The sequence below is a fragment of the Callorhinchus milii genome, unplaced genomic scaffold (assembly GCF_018977255.1).
Source record: "Callorhinchus milii isolate IMCB2004 unplaced genomic scaffold, IMCB_Cmil_1.0 Scaffold10, whole genome shotgun sequence".
NCBI classification, from domain to species: domain Eukaryota; kingdom Metazoa; phylum Chordata; class Chondrichthyes; order Chimaeriformes; family Callorhinchidae; genus Callorhinchus; species Callorhinchus milii.
Window position 1 is genome coordinate 17802024 of NW_024704751.1, and position 26577 is coordinate 17828600.

At 46.1% G+C, this 26577-nt stretch overlaps 3 protein-coding genes across 3 annotated transcripts; 1 reads left to right on the forward strand and 2 right to left on the reverse strand.

Annotated features, from left to right (window-relative positions):
• Positions 1-2679: 2679 nt before the first annotated feature.
• LOC103179632 (potassium voltage-gated channel subfamily S member 3-like) lies at positions 2680-4149 on the reverse strand. The gene has a single exon (XM_007895007.2). It carries the CDS (start codon positions 4147-4149, stop codon positions 2680-2682), a length of 1470 nt encoding a protein of 489 aa, XP_007893198.1.
• A 4731-nt stretch (positions 4150-8880) lies between these two features.
• Positions 8881-18943, forward strand: nipal3 (NIPA like domain containing 3). The gene is made up of 11 exons (XM_007894960.2): positions 8881-8953; positions 11941-12009; positions 12871-13042; positions 13456-13515; positions 13846-13991; positions 14612-14708; positions 15199-15334; positions 15768-15856; positions 16049-16112; positions 16588-16679; positions 16961-18943. Exons 1-11 carry the CDS (start codon positions 8900-8902, stop codon positions 17146-17148), a joined length of 1167 nt encoding a protein of 388 aa, XP_007893151.1. The 5' UTR covers positions 8881-8899; the 3' UTR covers positions 17149-18943.
• Positions 18944-19970: 1027 nt separating this feature from the next.
• On the reverse strand, positions 19971-26252 carry LOC103179633 (cell surface glycoprotein 1-like). The gene is made up of 4 exons (XM_007895008.2): positions 25851-26252; positions 22487-24079; positions 21092-21819; positions 19971-20236 (listed from the first exon to the last, which is right to left on the reverse strand). Exons 1-4 carry the CDS (start codon positions 25918-25920, stop codon positions 20204-20206), a joined length of 2424 nt encoding a protein of 807 aa, XP_007893199.2. The 5' UTR covers positions 25921-26252; the 3' UTR covers positions 19971-20203.
• Positions 26253-26577: the final 325 nt, after the last annotated feature.

The following is a 26577-nucleotide window of genomic DNA, read 5'->3' on the forward strand; positions in this document are numbered from 1 at the left end:
GATATTGATAATGGAAAGATGGAGCTCTGTTGTTGGAAAATACAGTTAGTTATTGATTTATGTACAGTTCTTGTTTCCTCCGCATCTGACCGGGTTCAGAGGAGACCATCTTGGGTTGTGACATGGAGAGTTGTGTAACAGCAGCCAGCACAACTGGCCTTCTCTGGCAAGGCATGACTCTCTGTGGCACATTATCTGATAATAATAATAATAATAATCCTTGCATTGATATAGCGCCTTATCATTTCTTTGTGACGTCTCAAAGCGCTTCATAGAATATACTGTAAAGTGAACGGACTATATTTTGTGGTGAAACGCAACAGCCAATTGCGCACAGCAGCGTCCCACGAACCGTTGTGGATTGAAGTGAACAAATTATTATTTTTTCATTTTCAAGGAATTATTATCCTGGAAAAGCGATCCAACAATTGACCAACAACCAGGTTCCTACTTACTGCCAGATAAAAGGGGCGTGTGGAGTAAGGAAACTTGCCCAACATTTCGCCCTGCTGGGAAACGAACCCAGGTCCTCTTGCTTGCGAGGTGAGTGCTCTGATGACAAGAAATCTGGCCACAAATTAAATTAATATTAACAAGCCTCAAGCATTCGGACTTGATATTTGAAGAGAATTTTTCCCCCCTCATCTTATTGTAGAGCACGTGCCCCTATTCCACCATCATAATATCCTTGTGATAATACACATATTCTGTACTGTATAGGTATTTTTGTGCATGTTACAGGAATGCATCGCTGCATACAAGCTTCGCATTTTGTTGTTGTTACACCACCCTTAGATAAGTGATGTGTAGGGATCTTGTATTAGAATTCATGATACAAGAATGCAACTGCTCACTCTGTCTTTCTCGTGTTCTCTCTGTATCACTTTCTCAGAAATGTCTCGCTATTAGCTTCCCAGTGGTTGAATGAGATCGGCCATTAAGCAGCTGAGACCAGGAACATCCCATGTTTTATTTCTGATCTGTGCTGCATCCCTTGCATGCAGAAGTTATTATGATAATAATTCTTGTATTTGACATAGTGCCAAAATCAGATCAAAATATATCACAGGCAATTACTGTCAAGAGTCATGTATTTATAGACAAACTCAGCAGACAATTTGCATCCGGATCCTTTGACAAACAGAATGTGTTGGGATTTTTATTAAAACATTTTTGACCAACCAAGGTGTCTGACACATGCGAAAACCCAACACCGTGCTTAAGAGTATCCAAAGAAGCTGAGACCTCCATTCATCCCACCTACTCATAGAAATCCCAGAGATAGATTGTTGGAATGGATTGCACACTCTCTCCCTGGAGGGACCCATCCTTCTTACCTAATTCTGGAAAAATAGTTGTCGTAGGTTGGCAAGAGTCAAGGCTTGGGGAACCCAGAGTGTGCGTTGGGGTAACTGCGGTAGTCTAACCAGCTAAAACCACATAGTTTGCCATTGATATTGCAGGGATTTGAATGCAAGGTGGAGAATACAGAGGGTTAATACATAAGAACATAAGAATTTGTAAACAAAAATCTTTGCAAAGTAATGTTAAATTATCAAAACTCTTCATTCAGCAGAATATATTTAATCGTTCAGATTAACCAGAGTTAATTGACCAGAGCATTAAACAAAGTACTTTTTAAACCCAAATACATTTCATATTCAACATCTTCTGCAGTTAATAAAATTATATTATTATTATATAATTACTGAGTCTGAGTTTGTTCCTTCTAATGTGTATTGATTCTAATGATTTGACAGCCATAGTCAGACAGATTGTCTTTGTGTAATATTATATAAGTATTTTCTCACACTTGATCAGATTACTTTTGAAAACTTGCAAATAAGCCATCTTCTGGAAGATTCAGTCTTTTAATGGTGAAGTTAAATAACGCAATGAAGTGATGGTAATAATGGGATTGGAGTTGTAGGGGAGCTAGCGTAGAAATCAATGGACTGAATGGCATCCCTCTATGCTGTCGTTTCTATGATTCCATCAGTATGTCATTGCAGAATGCAGAACAATAAAATGCGAGTTTCATGTCTGTGTTTGACCTCATGGGAATGTACAACCACTGCATTGACATGCTATGTAGCAATCCAGTGATTCCCTCTTCCCCTCATTCGCTTGTAATTCGTGTGCTTAAGAGATTGTAATATGAAATTATTTTCCAATTAGAAATGGTAGCAATTGGANTTTTTTTGCTTTCCATGAATGACCTCATGAAACAACTGAGTAAAGTGGACAAGTTTAATGAGCTACTGCCTTGATAGATTCTAGTACTGCAACCCCAGCCTCGAGTACTCATTTGAATCACATCTAAGTAAAAGTTTTGGCCATTATGATTTTGTTTTAGGAGGTCACAAGTGCATTTCTGATTTATTTAGTGTTTGAAAAGGCATTAAATCTGGGCACTTAAGCCTATGCAGGATCAATAACATTAATAAAGGTTTTATGGGCTTGGGAGAAAAAGTGCTTGCAGCACAATATTGGATCTAAATTGCATGAATTTGCAAATCAGTTAATAACTAGTGAATTCCGTTGTGGCCAATGATCTAGAATTTTGCTTGGACCCAAACTCAGTTCCATTGACACATGATTTAAAAGTGACTAATTTTATCATTCCTGATCCTTTTCATTCTGCGATGGATCTTGTTTAGCCCAGTTTACAAACAGAACTCAGTCAGTGTTCAGCCCATTTTCACTCTCACTCTTTCTCACTCCCATCGGGGTGCCAATGGGGTGTAAGGACTCTGTGGAGCTTTGCTTCTCATACAGTGTGTTGCCCATAGCCAATACATTAGCATTAGAACTGGAGCGCATCTTCTTCACGTAAATATCCCTGATGTTCACACAAGGCGCACCCGCCACTAGGTTCCTAATTTCTTGATTGCGAATGACAGGGTCAACGTAATCTTCCCTTTTATAATATTTAGTGAACTTGTTAAATATCACCGTGACCGGCAGAGCGACCATCAGAAGACCAAATATTATGCAGACACTGGCGACGATCTTGCCTGGGATGGTGACAGGACAAGTGTCCCCATAGCCCACTGTGGTCAGGGTAATGGTTGCCCACCACCAGCCAACAGGAATGCTATTGATTCCAGCTTCTTCCTCTTCCTTTTCAGTTGAATAGATGAGAGCCGAGAAGATGGCTATGCCCACGGTCAGAAACACGAACAGGAGCCATACCTCCTCAAAGCTGTGCGTGAAGGTCGCTCCCAGTGACTGCAGCCCATTGGAATGGCGAGCCAGCTTGAGGATCCGAAAGATTCTCATCAGTCGTAGGACTTGCACTACACGCCCAATGTTCTCCAGCCCCGAGATGCCCTCGCCAATCCGCTCAATCGCCAAGGTGATGAAGAAAGGCAAAAAGGATAAAAAGTCAATGATGTTCAACGAACTCCTCAAGAACTTCCTAATGCATGGGGCGGCTATCAATCTGGCTGCGTATTCAGTGGTAAACCACACGATACAGAACACTTCGAACACCACAAAAGTTGGGTCCTCTGGTTCTTTCTGAAATTCAGGCAAACTGTGAACCCACATAGAAATGATGGAAATTATCACCATGGTCAGAGAGGAGACAGTATAAACCTTGGATAGTATGGAGTAGTCTGGATTCTCGAGAACAAGCCACAGCCTCTTCCTGTATTCCCCTTGCCACTTGTGCTTAAAGTTCTCGATTTGTTGGGGGATGCTGTCGAAATCTTCCAAAGATAAGATGCTTACGTCGTCACTCTGAATGTCAAACTCCTTCTCCACCAAGTTCTCCTTGCGCTCGTGGTATTTGTATATGCAGCAGTGGTGGATGCGAAGCTCGCTGATGCCCCAGTACTCAATCTCTTGGCTGAAGGAGAACACACACATCTCCTCCATCACGTGCAGCTTTCCGGTGTTATAGAAGTTCAGCACGTAGTGAAACAGACTCGGGTTTCTGTCAAAGTAATATTCATCGTTGTCCTCGTCATAGTCATCGCACAATTCCAATTTATCCTCTGAGACGCACTCCAGCAGCTTTCCTAGTCTAGTTTCTGGGAACTTTAACAGTGCTGTTTGCTCGATTTTTTGCTTCAAGCCCCCCACGTTGATATTAATCATCTCCTGGTTGTCTCCTGCTTTGTGGTAGAACTGTCCATACACCATTATTGCCAGGTCCTCTTCACAACTGCATCCAGATCACTTGAAAGCCAGGGTTGCAGTCAGGAGAAATAAAATTCTTACCAACCGTTTCTGACTGACGTTGACACGTGAGAGTCACTATTGATTCCCGTATCTTTTTGTTCAGAAAGCTCTGAAAAACCATCAAAAATGATATCCTATTTTCGAATGTGAAATAATAAGTCTTTCTTTTCTCTGCCAATATTATAATAATGATAATAACCCTTGCGTTTGATATAGTGCCTTATCACGTTTTCTAGACGTCTCAAAACGCTTCACACAATATACTGTAAAGTCAATTGACTGCATGTTTTGACTATGTTTTGTGGGCGAAGTGGGGCAGCCAATTGCGCACAGCAGTGTCCCCCCAAAAAATGGTGGATTAAAATGGTGCTCTTAATCAGAGTACTGCTATGAGTCATGAGCACTCTATAAAATACCTCCAAACTGGCCAGTATTCATGTTTGAGTCAGTGAGCACTGACAAGTCAATCAACTGAAGGGACCATCATAACTGAGCTGTTTCGGTATAGCATTGTACAGCAGAGACCTTAGTTTCTTTCCGTGTCCTGGCCAACAATCCCCCAGATAAAATTGGTCAATCACTTCATGGCAATTTGTGGGACAATGCTCTGTGCAAATTGGCTGCTGCATACGTATACAATGTAGACAATCACTTTATATAATTTAGAGTATATAATAATAATAATTCTTGCATTTCATGCCTTTGAGACGTCTCAAAGCGCTTCACAGAATATACTGTAAAGTGAATTGACTGTATATTTTGTGGGCGTAACTGTATATCCGGTGAAATGCTTTGAGATGTCCTCCTGACATGAAAGGTGCTATATTAAATTCAAGGATTATTATATTATTGTTATTGTGAGTGCACTGGGGAGAAGATCATGGCTCCTGGGCTGTTCTTTCTTCAAGTTTATAAACATTGAATTTGACTTTCAGATAGCACAAATGTGGCAGGAATTCGGATGTATACCAATTTAATGTTTGGGAGCTAAGTGTTTGTTTTCAGTCATCTCGCTATCACCGTCTATGTGAATTACCATTTGAAAGATTCTTTTTACAGAACACAGTGTTAAGGCACTGACTGGAATGTTAGTGAGCAGATGTATTAATGTGCTGTAAACCAGCGATTCTCAATGACTAGCCTGAATATCAACAGCAGTCTGTGATAACCTCATAAATTCAGAGATCTCTCAAGATCGATTCGCCTCATAGGCTAAGTTACTAATCGTTGCCAAATTTAAGAAGGTACCTAGACCGTCCTTGGTATCAAAAATGTTGAGAAATGCTGTTGTAAGCAATACCTTGATCTCATTAAGTGGAAAGCCACAGTTGAGTGATATTTTATTATATATTATTCATATGAAATCTGGGAACAAATGTAATGTTTAGCCTTGGATTAATGCCTGGCAGGGATCGAAACATGATGTTACCAGAGAGATAGAACAAAACCACCTACAGAATTAGAGTGAAAATTTATCGAAAGAGGCCAACAGTGGGCAGCCACCAATCCAGTAAACCATCGATAAACTTGCATCCAAGAAACACACCCGTGAATAAGAGATCACTTCAAGCCAGTTGCTTTTGAAGCTGTTACTGAATCCGGTAGAGTGCAGCACTAATACTAACATGATCCTCGTCAGTTGTTTCAGCTCATTCGATGTGACCATGTCAAATCTCTCAATGTTAATTAAAAACACATAATGATGCACATAAGGCATTAATTGATTAAAATGGCATTATTTAACAGTATGAATGAATTAAGTTCACCATAACCTGACTAATGTTGTAAACACTCCACTTCACAGAATATACTTTGAGATGTCCCGAAGCCGTGAGAAGGCACTATATCAAATGAAAGGATTATTATTATTAAACATTTTAATGCCCACTCATCAAATGCACTTTGAATCTGACTTGTTACATTTCATCTTCAAACTCCTGCAAATAAATAATTGCAGGTTTGTAAGTATTACACAGTGGGATTCACAGCCACCACTCCTTCAGTTATACTTTGATCTCAGCTTCTTTTCAGACTTATTATAAAGTAATCAATATTACAAACACTGCGACTCATTAATACCGTGGTATCAGAATTGAATGAATAAAACCTGGTAACCTGTACTTTGCGTTGTTACCTTGTTCCAGTCCGGCTGCTGTTTGTGAAGGGAGCTGGTCCATCATCACTTAGCTGGTCGGAGAGCGTTTTTTTACTGTCTGAGAGTTGGCAGACACTGGGATGAATTTGGTGCACGCCCTCTCCTCCTGGATTGGCTATATATCCAGATGATGACTGGTTTAGAGTGACAGAGACAACCCTGACAAGCAGAGCTTGGAGCCAAACCAGGGTCCAGGAGAGTATTCACTGTGCAGTGGACAACCAGTATACATTATTACACAGCTTCTATTGCAGCCTGCAGGACACAGCCTATATAATAATAATAATACTTGCATTTGATATCGTGCCTTATCACATCTTCAAGACGTCTCAAAGCGCTTCATAGAATATACTGCAAAGTGAATTGGCAAAACGCAGCAGCCAATGGGTTGGATTGAGTGACCAATTTATTATTTCTTTTTGAACAAATTATTGCCCTCAGAAATGCGATCCTCCAATCAACTGCCAACCAGGTTTCTACTTACTGCTAGGTAAACAGAGGCAATGTGGAGTAAGGAAACTTGCCCAATATTTATTTCTTCCTGCCGGGAATTGAACCCAAGACTGTCGCTTGCGAGGCGAGTGCTCTATCCACTGAGCGGCAAGACTACACTGGTAATCTGTACTTTTGTGTTGTTACCTTATATGGTGGAGTACAAAATATACTAAATACTGTTTATCACCAGCCTGCACTGCGCAATACATTGCATGTATAATGCAACACAGAGTGAAACAAACACGCAGCACACAGCTTATAAAGTGGCGCCATATCCCCTCACAGCGATGCACGCAGTACGCAATGTGCAGTACGCATTGCGCTGTAACTACTCTTGCTCACTTTTTAAGCTAATGGTCTAACAAGCTGTGCAAGTTTCCGAATCTGGTTGCAAAATTTCTTATAATTTGCTCCGTCTTTACGTTCAGTATCAACTTCAAATCTGGAGTTCCTGCTTTTGGCACTTTGCCGAGCGCTTGTTACTGAAATAAGCTCCTCTGTGACGGGGTGAATTTGGCTGAAATTGATTGGTGTCATTTACCAATGTGATGTCATTGAGAGCGCTGCCAAATATGTTGTAACCCATACAAGACAGTCAAGAAGTTTATCTGAGCATCGGTGACCGGGAGCAGGGATTCTTCCCACTCACCTCCTGTTCACCCTGAAAGCCAAAGCCCTAGTGGGTAGGGTTCAGGAAGCTTTCAAAGTCAACCGACATGGTTTTAGCTGCTTAAACTCTTAGCAGTATCTCGACGTATGCTCTGGGTCCCCGAGCCTTTGCTCTGGCCAACCCGCTGGGAACACGCGGCCGGTCAGGCAGCGTCTATGGAGAAAGTGCGTTAATGTTTCAGATCGATGACATGACCTTTCGTCAGAAAGGTGGAATCCTCGCTCCACCTCACGGAGCTGCCGCAGAACCTCAACGCCTTGGTTAACCCCCAACTCTCTTTCAAACCCCAAACTTCCCGGACACTTACTCGCTCAGCTTTTCCAGGGGGAGCTTATGGAGGGGGGGGCGGGGGGGGGGGGGTGAGTGTGTGCCGGGGTGTGGGGGGGATTATGGGGGTGTGGGTCAGTGTATCCCTGGGGCAGTTAGTGTGACCATGGGGATAGGGGGGGGATTTATGGGGGTGGTGGGGTGGGGGGGGGGGGGCAGTTTGTCCCTGTGAGGGCCCTTGTGTCTCTGGAAGGGTCATGTGTGCGGAGGGGGTGGTGGCCCAGGGAGTCAGTGTGTCCGCGGGGGGGGGGGTCATTGGGTCAGTGTGTCCCGGGGGGGGGGGGGGTATGGGGTCTGTGGTCAGTATGGGGGGGAGGTCAGGGGTCACTGTGGGGGGGAGGATAGGGGTCAGTGTGGGGGGAGGATAGGGGTCAGTGTGGGGGGAGGATAGGGGGTCAGTGTGGGGGGGGGAGGATAGGGGGTCAGTGTGGGGGGAGGTCAGGGGGTCAGTGTGGGGGGGAGGTCAGGGGTCAGTGTGGGGGGGAGGTCAGGGGTCACTGTGGGGGGAGGTCAGGGGGTCACTGTGGGGGGAGGTCAGGGGGAGGTCAGGGGGTCAGTGTGGGGGGAGGTCAGGGGTCACTGTGGGGGAGGTCAGGGGGTGGGGGGGGGAGGTCAGGGGGTCATTGGGGGGAGGTCAGGGGTCAGTGTGGGGTGGGAGGTCAGGGGGTCACTGTGGGGGGAGGTCAGGGGGTCAGTGTGGGGGGGGAGGTCAGGGGGTCACTGTGGGGGGAGGTCAGGGGGTCAGTGTGGGGGGAGGTCAGGGGGTCAGTGTGGGGGGAGGTCAGGGGGTCAGTGTGGGGGAGGTCAGGGGGTCACTGTGGGGGAGGTCAGGGGGTCAGTGTGGGGGTGGGAGGTCAGGGGTCAGTGTGGGGGTGGGAGGTCAGGGGGTCAGTGTGGGGGGAGGTCAGGGGGTCAGTGTGGGGGGGGTCACGGGGTCATTGTGTCCCTGGGTTCCGCCCTCTCTCAGTGTCCCGAGAGTTACCGGAAGTAGTCTCTCCCCATTGGCTGAGATTCCTGTCACTCAGAGCCCACCGGCCCCGCCCCGGAAGTTGAAGCGGGGAGCGATGGCGGGCGACAGCGGCGCTCAGTCCCTCACAAACCCCACCGAGTCCTACAGGGTGAGCCCCTCGGAGAGGCGGGGAGGGAGGGAGGGGAGAGGGTGAGGCCTGGTATTGCTGGGGAGGCCGGAGGCGCCGGGAGCTGGAGCTCGGGGGAGGCCGGTGAAGACCTGACCTTTTGACCGAGAGAGAGAGAGAGAGTGAGTGAGTGAGAGAGAGAGAGTGAGAGAGAGAGAGAGAGAGAGTGAGTGAGAGAGAGTGAGAGAGAAAGAGAGAGAGAGTGAGAGGAGAGAGAGAGAGTGAGTGAGAGAGAGAGAGAGAAAGAGAGAGTGAGTGAGAGAGAGAAAGAGAGAGTGAGTGAGAGAGAGAGAGTGAGAGAGAGAGAGAGAGAGAGAGAGTGAGTGAGTGAGAAAGAGAGACAGAGTGAGAACGAGTGAGTGAGAACGAGTGAGTGAGAAAGAGAGAGAGAGAGAACGAGTGAGTGAGTGAGAAAGAGAGAGAGAGTGAGTGAGAAAGAGAGAGAGAGAGTGAGTGAGAAAGAGAGACAGAGAGAGAGTGAGAGAGAGAGAGCTATTGGCTGAGCCAGGCTGCCTGACACTTTTATTATTCTCCTATAATAACAGTCACTACGCTTTGAAAGTAACCTGTTGTGCGAAGGGCTTTGAGACAGATGATGATACAGCGCCTTATCGAGTCGTCGAGACGTCTCAAAAGCGCTTCACAGGATATACTGCAAAGTGGAGTGACTGTGTATTTTGTGGGCGAAAAAAAACGTGGCAGCCAATTGCGCGCAGCAGCGTCCACCACAAACCGCCACTAAACAAGTGGCCAATTTTATCGGGGGATTGTCGGCTGGGACACCGGGAGAGGGAGCCTCACTTCTCGTTTTGAATACTGCCATGGGATCTTTACTGTCCACCTGACAAGGACCTCGGTTTAGCGTCTGAACCGAAGGACGCCGCCTCCAACAATCCATCAGACTGTCATCTTAGACTACGTGAGTTCAAGTCCTGACGCAGGACTTGAACCCACAACCTTCTGATGCCCGAGGCGAGAGTGCTTCCACTGAGCCAGGCTGATGCACCAATGGTGTCTATCAAATGAAAGCAATATCGCTTTGAGGATGTTCTGCGACAGAGAACGAGGCATCTACGTTTGGTTACTTTAGCTATCTATACTCATGCGAGTTGTGGTTGTTTTTGTAGATTCTGATCAATCAGATCGCCACAAGCAGTGATGAGAGAACAACAGCAAACGCGGTTGCCTGGTTCATCAACTGCTCTGATGTTGTGTATAAATGCAACCTGACTCTGCAACTGTGCAAATCCTGACCCGCTGTAGCTCTGATAGACTGGCGGGCTCAAACCCCGAACCTGCTGGATGCTACTCTGCGCTCCGAGACACTGCCCCGCGTGAAAGGGCTTTATATTGATGCAAGTTGTTGTTGTTCCACTACTGTATTCTGGTGTTAACCATGCAGGACTGCGGCCATTGGTAAGGAAGTCTGAGGGCTCTTCACCACTGTGCCTTGTCAGACCTGAGGCCTCTGCTGTTATCTTGGCCAACTATCCGGCAGATAAAGTTGTTCATTTACTTCATAGCCTTTCTGGGACATTGATGTGCTCAAAACTGTCTGCTACGTTTGCTTACAAATACAGTGAACTACCGTCAGGGAATTGTTCTGAATATAATTGAAGCTGTAGAGGAGAGCACGGCTCATTGTCATGTCGAGTGCTCGAGGGTCGCTGAGTTGGTGTTATTTATCTCTGCAGTGCTCAGGATTTCCTTCAACTTTAGGGTGTAACCCAAGGTCTAGTGCCGAAATGTAATGTTTGCAGTATCAAGCCCCACATCCTTTTTGATCGTGCTTACAGTCACCTCCCTCTCCCCCTGGCTCGTTGTCAGACTCCGCCACTGTGAAGTGCTCCAGGACGCTACCCCACATGAAGGGCGCAATGCAAATGCAAGTTGTTGTTATCAGTTTTGGAGCTCACAGTCTAAATCTCGGCTGTCAATTTCGATGCAGTGCTGAGGGAGCATTGCATTGTCTGAGCTACACCCTTCAGATGATACATTAAACCCAATGTACCATATGTCTGTTCAGGGGGAAGTTATGGATCCCATGGCACTATTTGGAAAGAGATTGCAATTTCTCCCTGTGTCCTAAGAAATAGTCCTCCAGATTAATTGGTGATTTCACGATTGTTTGTGGGATTTTATCGGCAAAAATTGGGCACCATGTTTGCCCGCAATTGTGTCCCTAGAATTGACTGCAATCACCTGTGAAGTTCTTTAATACTTTATTGCTGCGTCAAATCCAAGAATTGTTATTATCTTCCTGTTTTGGTCACGTGGTGATAATTTGGTCGGACACAAATTTCCATATTTTCCTCAATCACAGGAATCTAGTTTTACCTGTTATTGTTGCATCAGTAGGGCTGAAGATAGACCTTCTTCAGTTGCTCATGTTTTCAGTTAAAGGTTCAGAGGGCAATAAAATCCTAAAATCCTGAGTGCTGTTACCTGTAATATACGCCTATCATCAGGTCATTCCTTTATCGCTGGCAGAAGGGTTGTGATTGCTCACTGTCACATTTACTCTCTTGTGCACAATGGGGAATTTGTGGGATGTCAGTGATACAAATTAACCTTGACTTGCTTGCCTCCAAACAGCGTCACTTAAATTCTAATTAGCATCTTCTGAAGTGCTTGGAGGCATTTTATAAATTGTTGGGATGAGCGCACCGTATAATAATAATAATTCTTGCATTTGATATAATGCCTTTCTGCTATCTGATATCTTATATCAAATGCAAATCCTGCTTCACTGGATTTACTGTAATGTGTATGTATATTTTGTAGGTGAAAGTGGGAGCCAATTTGCCAACAGCAATGTTCCACAAACAGCCATGAAGTGAATGACCAATTTTATCTGGGGGTTTGTTGGCCAGGACACTGGAAGAAACTATCCTGTTTTGTTTTCCAGCCTTCTCATCAAACCTGCATTGCAATTACCCTTTTTTTTTTTTGTCTGTGTGTGTGCATAGGAGAACCTGATCGGAACACTGCTGGCGATCTTCGGGAATCTCGTCATCAGCGTCTCTCTGAATGTGCAGGTGAGGCCCCAGCCGCCAGCGCAGTGCTATTCACACAAGTAGAAAAAGAGCCACTTTGCTGAGCTTCACTTGAGCTCTGTACAAGGAAATGTTCTAAAACTCCATAGTTTTTATACTGCAAGAGCAGCTCCTTCCCATCTGTGTCTGGAATCCTCTTTCCAAATACTTGCCCCCCATTCTCCACTCCCCCACCGGCAGCACTGCACTGAAGCAGCAACGCATCTTAATTCATTTTGCCTTGGCTGAACCGCTGCTGTATACATGCGCCTTGTTAATACACACTTGCATATAACTGCAGAGTGTGTCTGTTCCGTGTCCCTGGTGTGTGTTTGGGAGATAATAGTAATAATCTTTGCATTTGATGTAGCGTCTTATCACGTCTTTCGCCGAAAAGATTGCAAAGTGATTTGACTGTATATTTTGTGGGCGAAACGCGGCAGCCAATTGCGTGCAGCAGCGTCCCCACAAACAGTTGTGGGTTGAGAGAGACCAAATTCTTATTCTTTGTTTTCGAAATGCGCAAAAGGATCCGTTGTTAATCCGCCTTTTGCAGTAACATAAGTCAATTCTCCCACAAAACACAGTCAATTCACTACAGTATATTCTGTGAAGTGCATTGAGACGTCTCGAAGATGTGATAAGGCGCTATATCAAATGCAATGATTAATATTATTATTAATATCTGTTGTGGATCTGTTGCTCAACTCTGAGTATAACCACTATGTACAGTCGTCATCCAGTGGTAGGGAACAGGTACTGCAAAACGGTCTATATTTTCTGCTTCAACAATCATGTCTTTGGATACTTTGTATTTGTAAAGACTGTTTTGTATTTTCTCCCCCTCACCCACTTCCATTTCAGAAATACAGTCACGTGAAGTTATCCAGTGCCAAAGATCCGCGATCGTACTTTAAGACCAAGACCTGGTGGCTGGGGCTGGCGCTGATGCTGGTTGGTGAACTGGGTATCTTCACGTCGTACGCCTTCGCTCCCCTCTCGCTGGTCACTCCGCTCAGCGCTGTGTCGATCGTAGGTAAGACCTTCGGACGCGTCGCACACAATGGTGGCTCCTGAAGTGATGGGCAGGTAATATAATAGTATTGAGACAGCAGGTCAAGAGGACACGGCTCAGGGGTGTGAAGGGCAAGTTTAGGACAGACCAGAATCGTATCTTTACACAGAGCAATAGAGGACTGGCAACTGGTTTGAAGAAACAGTTTGTTCTGCAGCAGCGGAGGAGGTCATGTAGATATTAAATCCAGCGCATGATAGCATGAAGGGTGCTACATAAATGCAAATTATTGTTGTAAATCATTGACCCCAGTTTGAAGATGATTGGCGATGGGAGGAAAACTCTTTGCTTCCGGTGGTGAGATATCTCACAAAGGCGCAGTTAGTGCTGGAAGCTGAGCTCTGTGTAACTTTCTTCTCTCTCTCTCCCCACAGCCAGTTCAATAATAGGAATTATATTCCTCCGAGACAAATGGAAACCCAAAGAATTTCTAAGTAAGTTTCATTTCTCCTCACTTTAATTATTGAGTGAGTGACACGTGTAGCACCGGACCCTGTTATCTTGGTGGAATTCACTTGTGTGTGGAAAAAATTTGGGTCATTCGCTCCATGACTGTTTGTGTGACCCTGCTGTGTGCAATTAGCTGCCGCGTTTTGCCACAAAATGCACAGTCAATCCACTTTGCAATACATTTTCTGAAGTACTTTGAGACGTTTCAAATGGAAGGATTATTATTATTGTTATGTTGAAGTTGTGGTATTTAATAGAAACATTTGGTGTTCGACGTAGTGAGCCAGCTCACTCTGCTCCCCCTTGTCCCACAGAACGCTATGTGCTCTCACTTCTGGGCTGCGGATTGACGGTGACCGGGATCTACCTACTGGTCACGTTTGGACCAAATGCTCACGAGAAGTTGACGGGCAGTAACCTGGTGCAGCACCTACTGTCGTGGCCGTTCCTCCTGTACTTGGTGAGAATGGAGTGAAATCTATCTCACCATTCGTATTATTTCAGCTTCGGTGTATAAACCGGCACCTGCCATTACAATAGACCCTGATTATCAGCTCCTGTTAACTCTGCAAGCCAAAGCTCTAACAGGTATGGTGGTCCTAGCAGTGGGAAAGCTTGCCGAACAGTGATATCAATAGCAAGCTATGCCTTTTTAGCTGGTTAGACTCCAGCAGTTACCCCAACACACACTCTGGGGTCTCCAAGCCTTGGTTCTTGCCAACATGCGCCGAATACTTTCCGGAATTAGGTAAGCGGGATGTGTCCCTCCAGGGAGAGAGAGAGAGAGAGAGAGTGCGCATTCCATTCCAACAATCTATTTCTGGGATTTCCCTGTGTAGGTGGGATGCGTGAAAACCCCGGTTTGGTTTGGATACTCTTAAGCGCAGTGATGGGTCTCAGCATGTGTCAGGCATCCGGCCGACCCCAAAAATTCTAACACAATTGGTTATTACTTGCTTGGCTTATGGAGGTTGTGGGTTTGTGTTTGTGACTTGAAAGGCGCGACACAAATGTAATTTATTGCTGTGGTTGAGATCAGCCGTTTTGTATATTCCTACCTGTTGGTTTCTGTATTTCCAGCTCCTGGCGATCATCTTGTTTTGCCTTCTCTTGTATTACTACAAAAGGCGGAAGATGCGGTATATAATTATCATTCTGCTACTCGTGGCCCTGCTGGGTGAGTGTCTGGGGCTTTGTGTCGGCGGTATCTGGTAAGCGAGTAAGAGTCAGAGCACAGCCCCTGAGGTGAAATGAGCGGCTTCAGTCTTGGATTTAACTCGCGTTTAAAAAATACCAGCCACGGAATGAGCTATTCGCCAGGGTGAGAGCTGCTTGCTCTCACAGTAACGGTAAGTAGTCACTGTTCATTGAGTGGGCAGAGGATTGCTCGCTGTGTGGCGTTGCTGTTTATTAATAATAATAACGCCTAATAATAATCCCTCCAAAACCAAAAACAATAATAAAATTGGTCATTTTCAATCTACGACTGTTTGTGGGACATTGCTGTGCGCAATTGGCCGCCGCGTTCGCCCACAAATATACAGTCAATTCACTTTACAGTGTGTTCTGTGAAGCGCTTTGGGACGTCCTCCCGACGTGAAAAGCGCTATATCAAATGCAAGGATTATTATTATTATTATTATTAAGTCTTGGCTGTATTCCTACAGGCTCAGTCACGGTTGTCACGGTGAAGGGGGTGTCTGGGATGATCGTGTTGTCTATTGAGGGGAACCTGCAGCTCTCATACCCCATTTTCTACGTGATGTTCGTGTCCATGGTATCAACGGCAGCCTTTCAAGCCATGTGAGTCCCGTCACTAATTTTTAACTGTTAGCTCAGCGGGGTTACTCAGTGAGAGGCTGAGCCTTTCGTAGTGGCATCTATGTTGGCCAGCCGGGTGTCTCTTACACGCAGAAAAACATCACCATCTTTTAAAAGCATCGACATGCTTAAAATAATATTCCTTGCACTTGCTATCGTACCGGAAGTACGTCTCAAAGTGCTTCATGGGATTTTCTGTAAAGTGCAACGGCTGTGTGCGTTGTAGGCCAAAGTAACCAATGCAAACCAAACTACTGAGAGTTCCACCATTGCACTGAGGTTTCCCTGTGTCTGGAATAGAGTGTTGCGGAGATGGAGTGAGCAATGGAGTGTCTCCGGCTGTGTTGCTGCGCTCGCTGCTTGTGGCGGCGGTGATGGGTCGGCTCTGGCTGAAGCTGTTCTTGTTGGTTTGAAGGTTGTTGGCTGAAGCCTCCCAGTTTCACGACTCGTCTCAAATCGCCAGCATCAGCTACATTGTCTCCACGATTGTTGCTATCGCAGTTGGTGAGTATCGTCAACTCACAGATCCTCTGGGAGACAACTGAGAGGAATGAGGTTACAGCCTCCCGTCGGTCAGCAGCGGTCTGCATAGGGTGTGTGTGTGAGTGAGAGAGTGCGTGCGTGTGTGTGAACACAGTTTTTCGTTTCCTGATAATAGTGCGTTCCAGTAATTTTGTACTTTGTTGTGCTCTACAGGGGCGATCTTTTACATGGAGTTCAAAGGGGAGAACGCTCTTCACATTAGCATGTTTATTTTGGGGTAAGCTTCACCTGATGGTGTGACTAGCTGGCGTTTGCCGCTATATAGGCTAGGATAGCTGACAGGCTGACTGACCATTGTCGCTCTGTGGTTGTGTAAACGGGAGGCCCGATGAGAACCTGTGAGGTACCAGCAATACGTTGTAGGTAATGTGCTTTTTAACCTGTACACTCCACCCTCCGAACAGAGAAATCCAGAGCAATCGGGTAATACATTAAATGAGATATTAATGTGAGTGTTCTTAGCGCCACTCTGCGTGAAGGGTGCTATATAAAGTAGTTATTACTTTTAATAAAACTTGCATGTAATCACACCCAGAGGTGAAAGTGCTATCTATTGTGCCAGGCTGACACCTCGCTCTCAGCTGGAGTTCTGTTTCTAATTCCTGCTGTCTGTCTCTTCGCTGTCAGCTTACCCTGTTTGAATGTCAGGGCTGTGTGTTCCCGCTCACACAGTGATTACTTTGTGCTCGCAGGTGCTGTGCTGCCTTTGTCGGTGTTGCCCTTATCACTCGAAACAATAAAAAGAAGGCATTTGAACCTTACGTAGCGATCGACGCGATCCCAGGTAACATGGGAAAGCAACAGGGTGCACGTCCATCTACACTGACTGTGAATGACTATTTGAAAAGAGAAGTGAGATTCTCCCAGTGTCCTGGCCAGCAATCCCCAGATAAAATTAGTTGGGCAATTACAGTACTTCCTTGCTATGTTGCAGATTGGCTGCAGTTTGCCTGCAGATACTCAGTCACTACACTTTGTGGCAATCACCTATGATTTGACAGTATAGGTGCTATATCAAATACAAAAGTTGTTGTTGTCATTAATGAATGCTTACCCTCTTTTAAGGACTGCAGAGGATGTTCGACCAGAAGAGAGCAGTGCAGCCTGACAGCGACTGCACCTTCTCCTACGGCACTTTGGTCAACAGCAAGAGTGTGGTCGACACTGAGAACCCGGCCAGGCTGAGCAAAGCCCAGGAGCAGCACAACTCCATGGTTTCACCATATCGGGTCATTGAGTTAAAAAAGGACTGAGCACCGCATGTTGTAGGCTCGTTGGTCTGTAGACCTGGGTGGGTGGGTAGGGAGAGAGGAGCCATGACATGTTTTCAGGGAGACACCACTAGGGGTAACAGGCAATGCAAAGGTTACAGGAGCCCCAATCTGCTCAGGCTCTTTCCCCCCCCCCCCCTTCCCCCACTCAAAGAATATTCACACCCACTGCCAGTGGTGGCTGTGCCTTGCTGGACCCCGGAGGAAACTTGGCAGCCCAAGTGGTGGGATGGGTTGGCTGGTGGCAGCTTAGTTGGGATGCCTAATGTTATGGGGGGTGGGGGGGGGAATGGGGAGGGGCTTTGAACCCAATGCAATTTGGGAACCCCTGCTATTGCTGACGAGCTAACACTGCTTCTCTATCTATCGCATGTTACCGGGTTTGCTAGAAGCTGGTCTCGTTCTCTCGGATTTTCTACAGTCGTCAAACTGGTAGCACTCTCACACCCAGGTCAGGAGGATGTGGGTTCCATCCCCAACTTGGTGGCTTTGAGCTCATAGTCTAGGCTTGCCAACACAGTGTAACGCTGGATGTTCTGATAATGTTGGGGTGCCGTCCTTTGGGCGAGACATTAATACCGAGGTCCAAACTGGCAGTGGATAATATCCTGCAACACTGTTTGAAAAGAGTGTTTCTCTCTGTGTCTGGTTAACAGTCCTCCAGATAAACAGTTCGCGTTTGTGGGATTGTGCTGTACGCAAAATAGCTGCTGCTTTTACCTACAAAAAACAGTTGCTGCATTTGACAATAGTGACTCCAAAGTGCTTTGGGAAGTTTCTTCACAATTCTTCCTGCTTCTGGTTGAATGAAGTTACTGAGGATGTTTCGCACAACCTGGTGTTGCACAGCTGCTACTGCAGGAAGTACAGACCTGTTGCACTGGATTGTTAGCACACACAAAGCCGGCAGGCCGCAAGTTACTGTGTGTGTGTGTGTGTGTGCGTGTGTCATGATATTTAATCAGGACCAAGTGACGTACTCTTGTATCCATACTTTTTACTACCATTTCTGTGAACAAAACCATCTCTGCGTGTGTGTGTCTGTGTGTATGTGTGTGATGTGGCTCTGTGTTACTCTTGGCAGACCAACTAATTCTGAACAAAAACTTCCAACATGCAAACAAAATAAATCTTGTGTTCCATTTACTCCTGATTAGCAAACAGTGTGTGTGTTGGTTTGGCACAGACCTGGACCCTGAAATCCCACCTGCTTGTTGGTTTTATACTTGGACACGCTTCTTGAAATTTCGCAGCATGCAGAATGTTAGCTAACGCTTATACTCAGCCTCAAACTTCGAAGCCAGTTTGCTGCAATTTTCTTTAAAAAAAAAGGCATTGTTGTGATTAAGCAAAATCTGAAATTTAAAAAGGGTTTTGAAACTGGGCATAATTTCAGACTCCAGGTCAGTGTCAAGTGCCCTCATCCCAGTTGCACACAATTGCAAATCTACAGAGTTTGTACCAAGCCAACGTGATAATTATCGCCTGTTTCAGCCACCTTGTGACTTAGCTCGCTGATGTAGTCAGGCTCTAATCAGCTGGGCTCAGCTGGGTCTTCGTGCACTTATGTACATAAATGAGTGAAAAACAAAATTATTTATAATTGTGTTATATGAACTGTGTTGACGTGTGTGTTTGCGAGCACCAGGGCAGGTCATTCACTGTCTCTTGGCCTTTCTATTTTGCTTTTATAAACTAAATTTGAATGTTTGCGGGTGCCAGTGTACAACTGTATTTCAGCACCATACTGTTCAAATAAAATGATTTAGGAGAGAGACTGAGCTATTGTGTTTTACATTGGCCATGTGGCAAAGGCAGACCGCTGATAAACTGCAGGGAATTTCTGTTCCTAATCCCAGCCAGACTGTTCCTTGCTGGCAGGAAGGGAATGCTGTGGGTGGAACAGCTTTGTGTCTGGGTTTGAGTCATGGGGGAGGGAAATGTTTCTTCATCAATGCCCTGATTGAGCAAGAGGAAGGAAATTTGCACCCAGAGCTGCATGTGTGTTGGGTCACGGAGGAGCAGGAAGTATATTAACAGCTGACATTGGCCCTTGCCAACTCGTACCTATACTCTTAACGGGTGCATTCCAAGGGGAAGGTTATACACGCCATTCCACGGCAATTCCAGACAAATGGAAACCATAGTTAAGCGGAACTCACTAGTTTGATTTGGATATTCTTAAAACACGGTGGTGGGTGCCCGCATGCCTCTCAACTGACAAAAAAAAAAGTCATTGAATGCCAACCAGGGATGTAAAAAATCACATTGTGCCTCATTCCTCCAGGTCATGGGTTGATCTCTCTCACTGTTTGGATAGCCAATAAAATCTCACCCTCTGTGTGCCTCCCGATGATACTCCTGTAGTGTAATCTTACAGATTACAGCGTTCATCCTCAAAAGCACACAGTCACTCCACTTTACAGTATGCCCTGTGAAGCGCTTTGAGACGTCCTCCTGACAGGAAAGGTGCTAGAATAGCAAGTAAGAATTATTATTATAGATGAGCATTCTCACAACCAGTGTAACAATAATCCTCGCATTTGATATTGTCTTATCACGTCAAAGTGCTTCGCAGAATATATTGTAAAGCGAATTGACTATATTTTGTGGGCAGAACGCGGCAGCCAATTGCGCACAGCAGTGTCCCACAAACGGCTGTGGTTTGACCGACCAAATTATTATATTTTTTGAAGGGATTATTACTCCCGGAAAGTGATCTGCCAATCGATTAACAACCGGGTTCCTATTTACTGCCAGGTAAACAGAGGTACGTTACCCACCATGTGGCACAGTGACCCATGTTCTTAGCTCACACTTTAATATTTCTTATAAAACAATCGTCCTGAAGTAACTCATTTCTGACTCACCCACAGGACTGACTCGTGTTCTGTTCACCATTACAACGCAATGAGCCAGTCAGAAGGGTTGGTTCGTACAGTCTGACCTGGACAAAGGTACAGTATATACATTTTCAATACAGGAATTAGAAAGCTTTACATTTTCTAATGACTTTTATATAAATTCTGTCTGCCGGTTATTCTGTCTCACTCCTTCCTTTGTGGTCCTTCTGTGAAAGAAAAAGTTGCATTATGATGAGGTTTTCGGGTCATAGGTTCATACACGACTTGCAAAGACCATTGAGGTCCATCTGACCCGTCCCAACCGTATCAAAGGATATAAATTTTAGCAAAGAAGGAAGCCATTTTGCTCTGTGGTATCTCCTTCCACTGGAGTTCTCTGTGCTCACCATTTCCCTTAAGCCCCTCTGTAACTTGTTCTGTAGGGTGGGGATGACTGAGGAAGTTGCTTCAAAATGTAGTGAAATGAGGGATTCCTGAGGCCCAAAGCTTCTCACGCTTTTCTGGCCACAGATTGTGTGGAATGTAGGAGTAATAATAATAATAATCCTTGCATTTGATATAGCCCCTTATCATGTCATTGAGACTTCACAGAATATACTGCAAAGTGTAGCGACTGTGTACTTTGTGGGCAAAACCGTGGTAGCCACTTGGGCGTATTAAGATGTTAAGAATTTTGTTTTTCTGTATTCTAGGCTCGGGTGGAACTTTTCCCTTTTAAACCACCATCTCTAGAAATGGACAACGGACGCACTGTTAACAACGATGATTTACATTTATATAGCGCCGTTTGTGTTGTGAGGATGTCTCAAAGAGCTTTATACAGCCTACTGGGCACCCAGCTAGATGAGATGGGGTGGGGGGGGGGGAAGCTGACTGGGCTTTGTGTCTCCCCCCCACCCCCCCACCAGACACACTCTTACTCATACTCACTGCCACATGGCCAGCAATGATCAGACCCAGTCCTGAGTTCTGTAACCACTGATGGGATTTGTGTGGGTTTATCGGTGATAACCTCTACTTGTTGTTGGGGTCTGAAATGTATTTGCGGGAGTTTGACTCACATTGTTCTCCTGATGGTCATTCTTTCCCGGCTGGTCAGGTCCCACATTCTCCGCGATGGTCCCAGCTGCTTGGAAGGTCTTGGTTGCTGAGGGGATCTCGTATGTTGTGGGGATCTCGTCTCTTATTGGGGTCTCTCTCGTCACCGGGCTCTCACCTATTGCAGAATTTCCACCTGTTGCGGGGGTCTGTCCTGTTGATGGGGTCTGTTGTATTGAGGGCGTCTCGCCTGTTGTGGGGATTTCAGTTGGTGTAGGGTATTTATCTGTTGTGAGAGTCTCAACAACTGCATTCTCGCCTGTTGTGGGGGTCTTGTCTGTTGTGGAGGTATTGCCTTTTGCAGGGTTTTCACCAGTCCCGGGGGTCTTGCTTGTTGTGGGCATCTTGTCTCTTGCAGGGGTTTCACCTGTTGTTTGGGTCTCACCTGTTGTGAGGGTCTTGTCTATTGCGGGGGTCTGACCTGATGCAGGATTGTCACCTCTTGTGGGGGACTCGCATGCTGTGGGGGTCTCAGTTGTTGTGGACATCTCGTCTCTTGCAGGGATTTTGCCTGATACAAGAGTCTCATTTGATGCAGAATTTTCATCTGTGGGGGTCTCACCTACTGTTAGGGACTCGTGTATTCCGGGAGTCTCGTTTGTTGCAAGGTTTTCGTCTGTTGCGTTGCCTGTTGTGGGGGTTTCGCCTGTTAAGGAGGTCTCGCTTTCCATTAGCTCAGCTGCATTCTTGACTAACAGGAGAGTGAAAAGCATGAGCATTAGTGAAGTTTTCAAGATGTTAAAAGGTAAATGTAAAACCCAACCCTAATAATATGTTTAACATGATCGCATCTCTGTATAAAGGGGCCCAGACTCCAGCTCAGAACAAGGCAGGTGAACAGACACAAAAAGAGAGAGAGCTGGGAAAACCCAGCAGGTCAGGCAGCATCTATGGAGAAAGGAAAGTGAGTCAACTTCCATGACCTCTTCGTCAGAACGGAGCAGGTGAACAGACAGTGGGAACCAAATTAATGGGAGTTGCAAAAGGATTTGTCGCTTGTGAATCCCAAATTTGTTGTGGCCAATTCTGTGTATGTGTGTATGTGTACATACACGCGCAGAGAATTGTGTATATGTTTGCATGTGTACAAGTACATGTTGTGTGTATGTTTGTATGTGTGTATATACATGTACATGTTGTATGTCTGACCAACAGTTAACATAGTGAAATAATATCACGTGCTGTTTGCTGTGTCCTTTTTACTGTGTCCTTATAATGTGCTGTTATGAACAAAGCATATGTCATACATGTGCTCATGTGGGTTCTGTCCGCACAGCCATTAGATAAGCGCTGAAACTTGTGTCTTTGCAGTGTTAAATAATACAGACAATGACCTCGGAAACACAATCTATCCTAACCTTGGGCTGTTGAAGAATCCGCTGGAATGAGCTGCAAATCTGCTGTTGTAGGTCGGACATCTGTTGGAGCAGGTTCACCTTCTACAGGCTGCTGGGTTCCTGCTGGAATGGACTCAGTACCTACTGAGGAGGATTTGGTATCTGCTGTGGTAGATTCGGTGTGTGCTGGGGTAGACTCGGTATCTGCTGGGGTAGACTCGGTATCTACTGGGGTAGACTCGGTATCTACTGGGGTAGACTCGGTATCTGCTGGGGTAGAGTTGGTATCTACTGGAGTAGACTTGGTATCTGCTGGGGTAGACTCGGTATCTGCTGGGGTAGACTCGGTATCTGCTGGGGTAGACTCGGAATCTGCTGGGGTAGACTCGGAATCTGCTGGGGTAGGCTTGGTATCTGTTGGGGTAGACTCAGTATCTGCTGGGGTAGGCTTGATATCTGCTGGGGAAGGCTTGGTATCTGCTGGGGTAGGCTTGGTATCTGCTGGGGTAGGCTTGGTATCTGCTGGGGTAGGCTTGGTATCTGCTGGGGTAGTCTTGGTATCTGCTGGGGTAGGCTTGGTATCTGTTGGGGTAGGCTTGGTATCTGTTGGGGTAGGCTTGGTATCTGTTGGGGTAGGCTTGGTATCTGTTGGGGTAGACTCAGTATCTGCTGGGGTAGACTCAGTATCTGCTGGGGTAGGCTTGGTATCTGCTGGAGTAGGCTTGGTATCTGCTGGGGTAGGCTTGGTATCTGCTGGGGTAGGCTTGGTATCTGCTGGGGTAGGCTTGGTATCTGATGGGGTAGACTCAGTATCTGCTGGAGTAGGCTTGGTATCTGCTGGGGTAGGCTTGGTATCTTCTGGGGTAGGCTTGGTATCTGCTGGGGTAGGCTTGGTATCTGCTGGGGTAGGCTTGGTATCTGCTGGGGTAGGCTTGGTATCTGCTGGGGTAGGCTTGGTATCTGCTGGGGTAGGCTTGGTATCTGCTGGGGTAGGCTTGGTATCTGCTGGGGTAGGCTTGGTATCTGCTGGGGTAGGCTCAATACCTACTGAGCTGCTTTCAGTACCTCCAGTGGCAGGGTTAATAGCCTCTAGGGTGGAGTCATTATCTGCAGGAATGAACCCAATACCTGCAGGAGTAGACTCAGTATCTAATGGGCTGGTGTCACAAGTGCTACACAAGCGCTCTGGGATACCACCCTGTGTGAAGGGCACAATATAAGTGCAAGTTGTTGTTGTTGTTGTGTCAGTACCTGCTGGGTTAGGGTCACTAACCACTAGGGTGGAGTCAGAACATGTTGGAGAAGGCTTGGTACCTGCTGGGATGGATTCAGTACCTTCTGCGAAGCACTTGGTATTTGCTGGAGTAGACTCCGTATCTCCTGGGATAGTGTCTGTCCCGGCTGGGATTAGCCCAATGCCTGCAGGGCTAGACTCTGTATCCACTGGAGCAGAATCATTACCTGCTGGGGTAGGCAGAGTATCTGCTGGGGTAGACTCATTATCTACTGGGCCCCTGTCAGTAACTGCTGGGGTAGGGTCGGGCTCACTTCCTGCTGGGAGGAGCTCAGCACTTTCCTGCGTCGTCTGGATGTTTAGTACATTGTTAAATCCATCTGAGAAATAGAGAAAGATATACTGAGCTCGGACAGGTTCAGAGGGAAGATCCACAGAGAAGAACGATGAAAAGAAAAACTGCTGGAAAATGTGTCACTCATTCACCGTCACAGGGTAGGAGGAACGATAAGAGTTAAGTCACGAGGAGTAGGTTAGCCTCTTTTTGCTGTGTGGAAAATTCAATGACAAAGGACCTTTCACTTCGCACTAAGCACAACGACAGTGTTAACGTTTTGGTCAACCGGGTATCTGACCCATGCGGAAAGCAAATCCCAATGCTTACAAGTATCCGATTAGATTGAGAGTTCCACACATGTATACGTCTACACACGTCAATGTCCTTTTGTTCTTCTGAATGGAATGCTCTCTCTCTCTCTCTCTCTCTCTCTCTCATCGGAGGAACGCATCCTGCTAACCTAATTCTGGAGAGTATTAGGGTAGAGATGAGGCTTTGGGATCCCAGAGTGTGCATTGGGGTAACTCCTGGAGTCTAACCGGCTAAAGCCACATAGCACTGTCTGGCAAGCTTCCCACTGCCTATCCAGCTAGTTAGGACCACTCTGCCAGTTAGGTCTTTGGTTTGCAGGGTTAATAGGAGGCGAATAGGATGTAAATCTATGGAACAGCTCCCTAGTGTTGATTCTCTCAAATGCAAATTAGATAGAAATCTTTTAGGAAATAATATTTTGGGATACAGTATATGACTAGTTCAGGACATGACATGACTGCCAGGATAGTAGAAGGCGAATTGGATGGACCTTGGTCTTTTTTGGTGTAGCATTTTCCTATGTTCCTAGGAGCTGAGCAGGAAGTTCTCCAGATATTGCAGATGAGCCAGACTGGGCTGAGTTACCACCAATTTGTTTCTATATTCCTTGACCTGCTCTTTACAAATCCATCTCTCTGCTTGTAAAAGCCTTTGTTATTGCTTCTTTTTTCAGCCTTCATATAATCTCTCTTTTTGCTTCATCACTACACGTTTTAAGACTTTCAGAGTTACACTAATGTAGGTAGATGTTCCAACAGAGAACAAACAGACTCTCTCACACTCAGGAATAACAGAGAAAGAGAGAGAGAGAGAGAGAAACACACACACAGTAATACAGAGAAAGACAGAGATTCCAATTCACAATAACACGCACAGACACATTCAAAAATAGCAGAGAGGGAGAGAAAGAGAAGGAGAGATTTACTGTTGGTAAACTGAGGCACGTGGAGTAAGGAAACTTGCCCAAGGTTTCGCCCTGCCCGGGAATCTAACCCGGATCCTCTCGCTTACAAGGCGAGTGTTCTAACCAATATGCTACAGGACTCCTACAGCAATAATAGAGAGCGCAACATGTCATAACAGAGAGAAAGATAGACTCCGTAGTAATAATAATAATCCTTGCATTTGATATAGCGCCTTATCACGTCTTCCAGACGTCTCAAAGCACTTCACAGAAAATGCTGTAAAGTGAATTGACTGTATATTTCGGGGGCGAAACGCGGCAGCCAATTGCGCACAGCAGTGTCTCACAAACAGAAAACGATTCGCCAATCGATTAACAACCGGGTTACTACTTACTGTTGGCAAATTGAGGTGTGTCGAATGAGGAAACTTGCCTAAGGTTTCACCCTGCCCAGGAATCGAACCCGGATCCTCTCGCTTACAAGGCGAGTGCTCTAACCACTACATCACAGGAATCCTACAGTGATAATAGAGATCGCAATACATCAAAACAGAGAGAAAGAAAGATGCTGGAGCCCTTGGCAATGCAAATGAATTACCTTTTGAGCTGCATGTTGTGTTGAGGAGGGGGTTGAGAGGCTGGACCTGTGTGCTGGCCGTACACCCCATGCTCTACGATCTGATGGACAGGTGAGATGGACAGGTCAAAGATCACTGGCATCGCCTTGTCCCCGGTCAGTCTCTAAAGCATTGCTTCCCACACCGCGTGTAACTGATCACACATGAGCAGAGCAGGTCCACACACACTCTTCCTGCGCGCACAGGAGAACGAGGGTAGTCCGCGGCTGCATTAATCATTCCCTTATCAGTGTTCATCAAGAGTTTTCCACAGTGTCTGCCACCTGCATTGAAACTGAACACAACTCTGGAACAGGCTGGAGTCGGAGACATCTGTCTGACAATGCTTAGCTGCTGTTGTGGAAACCAAGTCTTACCTAGAGGACCCCGAACATGTCCTCACTTGTTGAGGAGCATATTTCTGGCAGCTTGTGGCTGGCGTGCGTTGTGACAGACAGGATCATTGTCTGCCTGTTAATATGTAACCTTAAAGCACAAGTGACCCGCCTGGCTGGGGTCTGATTGACCCTTTGGCCTGGGAGAAGCTGCATGCTCTTGGCTGGGGTTTGTGAGCCGAGAGGAACGTTCAAGAAATGAAGCCATTTCGCACAAATCTGCCCGTCTGTACAGGTTGCTGCCGAGATGCTCTAAGATGCCCGCTGCCTGCAACAACAACTTGCATTTATAGAGCGCCCCTCCACCCAGGGT

Excerpts from the sequence above, each read along its gene's own strand:
- LOC103179633 (XM_007895008.2), bottom strand. The coding sequence starts at position 25,920 with ATGGGGTGTACGGCCAGCACACAGGTCCAGCCTCTCAACCCCCTCCTC. Across the intron at positions 24,080-25,850 it reads CACAACATGCAGCTCAAAAG|ATGGATTTAACAATGTACTA; the intron begins GTAATTCATTTG and ends TCTATTTCTCAG. Across the intron at positions 21,820-22,486 it reads GGATTCTTCAACAGCCCAAG|TCAAGAATGCAGCTGAGCTA; the intron begins GTTAGGATAGAT and ends CTCTCCTGTTAG.
- nipal3 (XM_007894960.2), top strand. The coding sequence starts at position 8,900 with ATGGCGGGCGACAGCGGCGCTCAGTCCCTCACAAACCCCACCGAGTCC. Across the intron at positions 13,992-14,611 it reads GGCCGTTCCTCCTGTACTTG|CTCCTGGCGATCATCTTGTT; the intron begins GTGAGAATGGAG and ends CTGTATTTCCAG. Across the intron at positions 15,335-15,767 it reads ACGGCAGCCTTTCAAGCCAT|GTTGTTGGCTGAAGCCTCCC; the intron begins GTGAGTCCCGTC and ends GTTGGTTTGAAG.
- LOC103179632 (XM_007895007.2), bottom strand. The coding sequence starts at position 4,149 with ATGGTGTATGGACAGTTCTACCACAAAGCAGGAGACAACCAGGAGATG.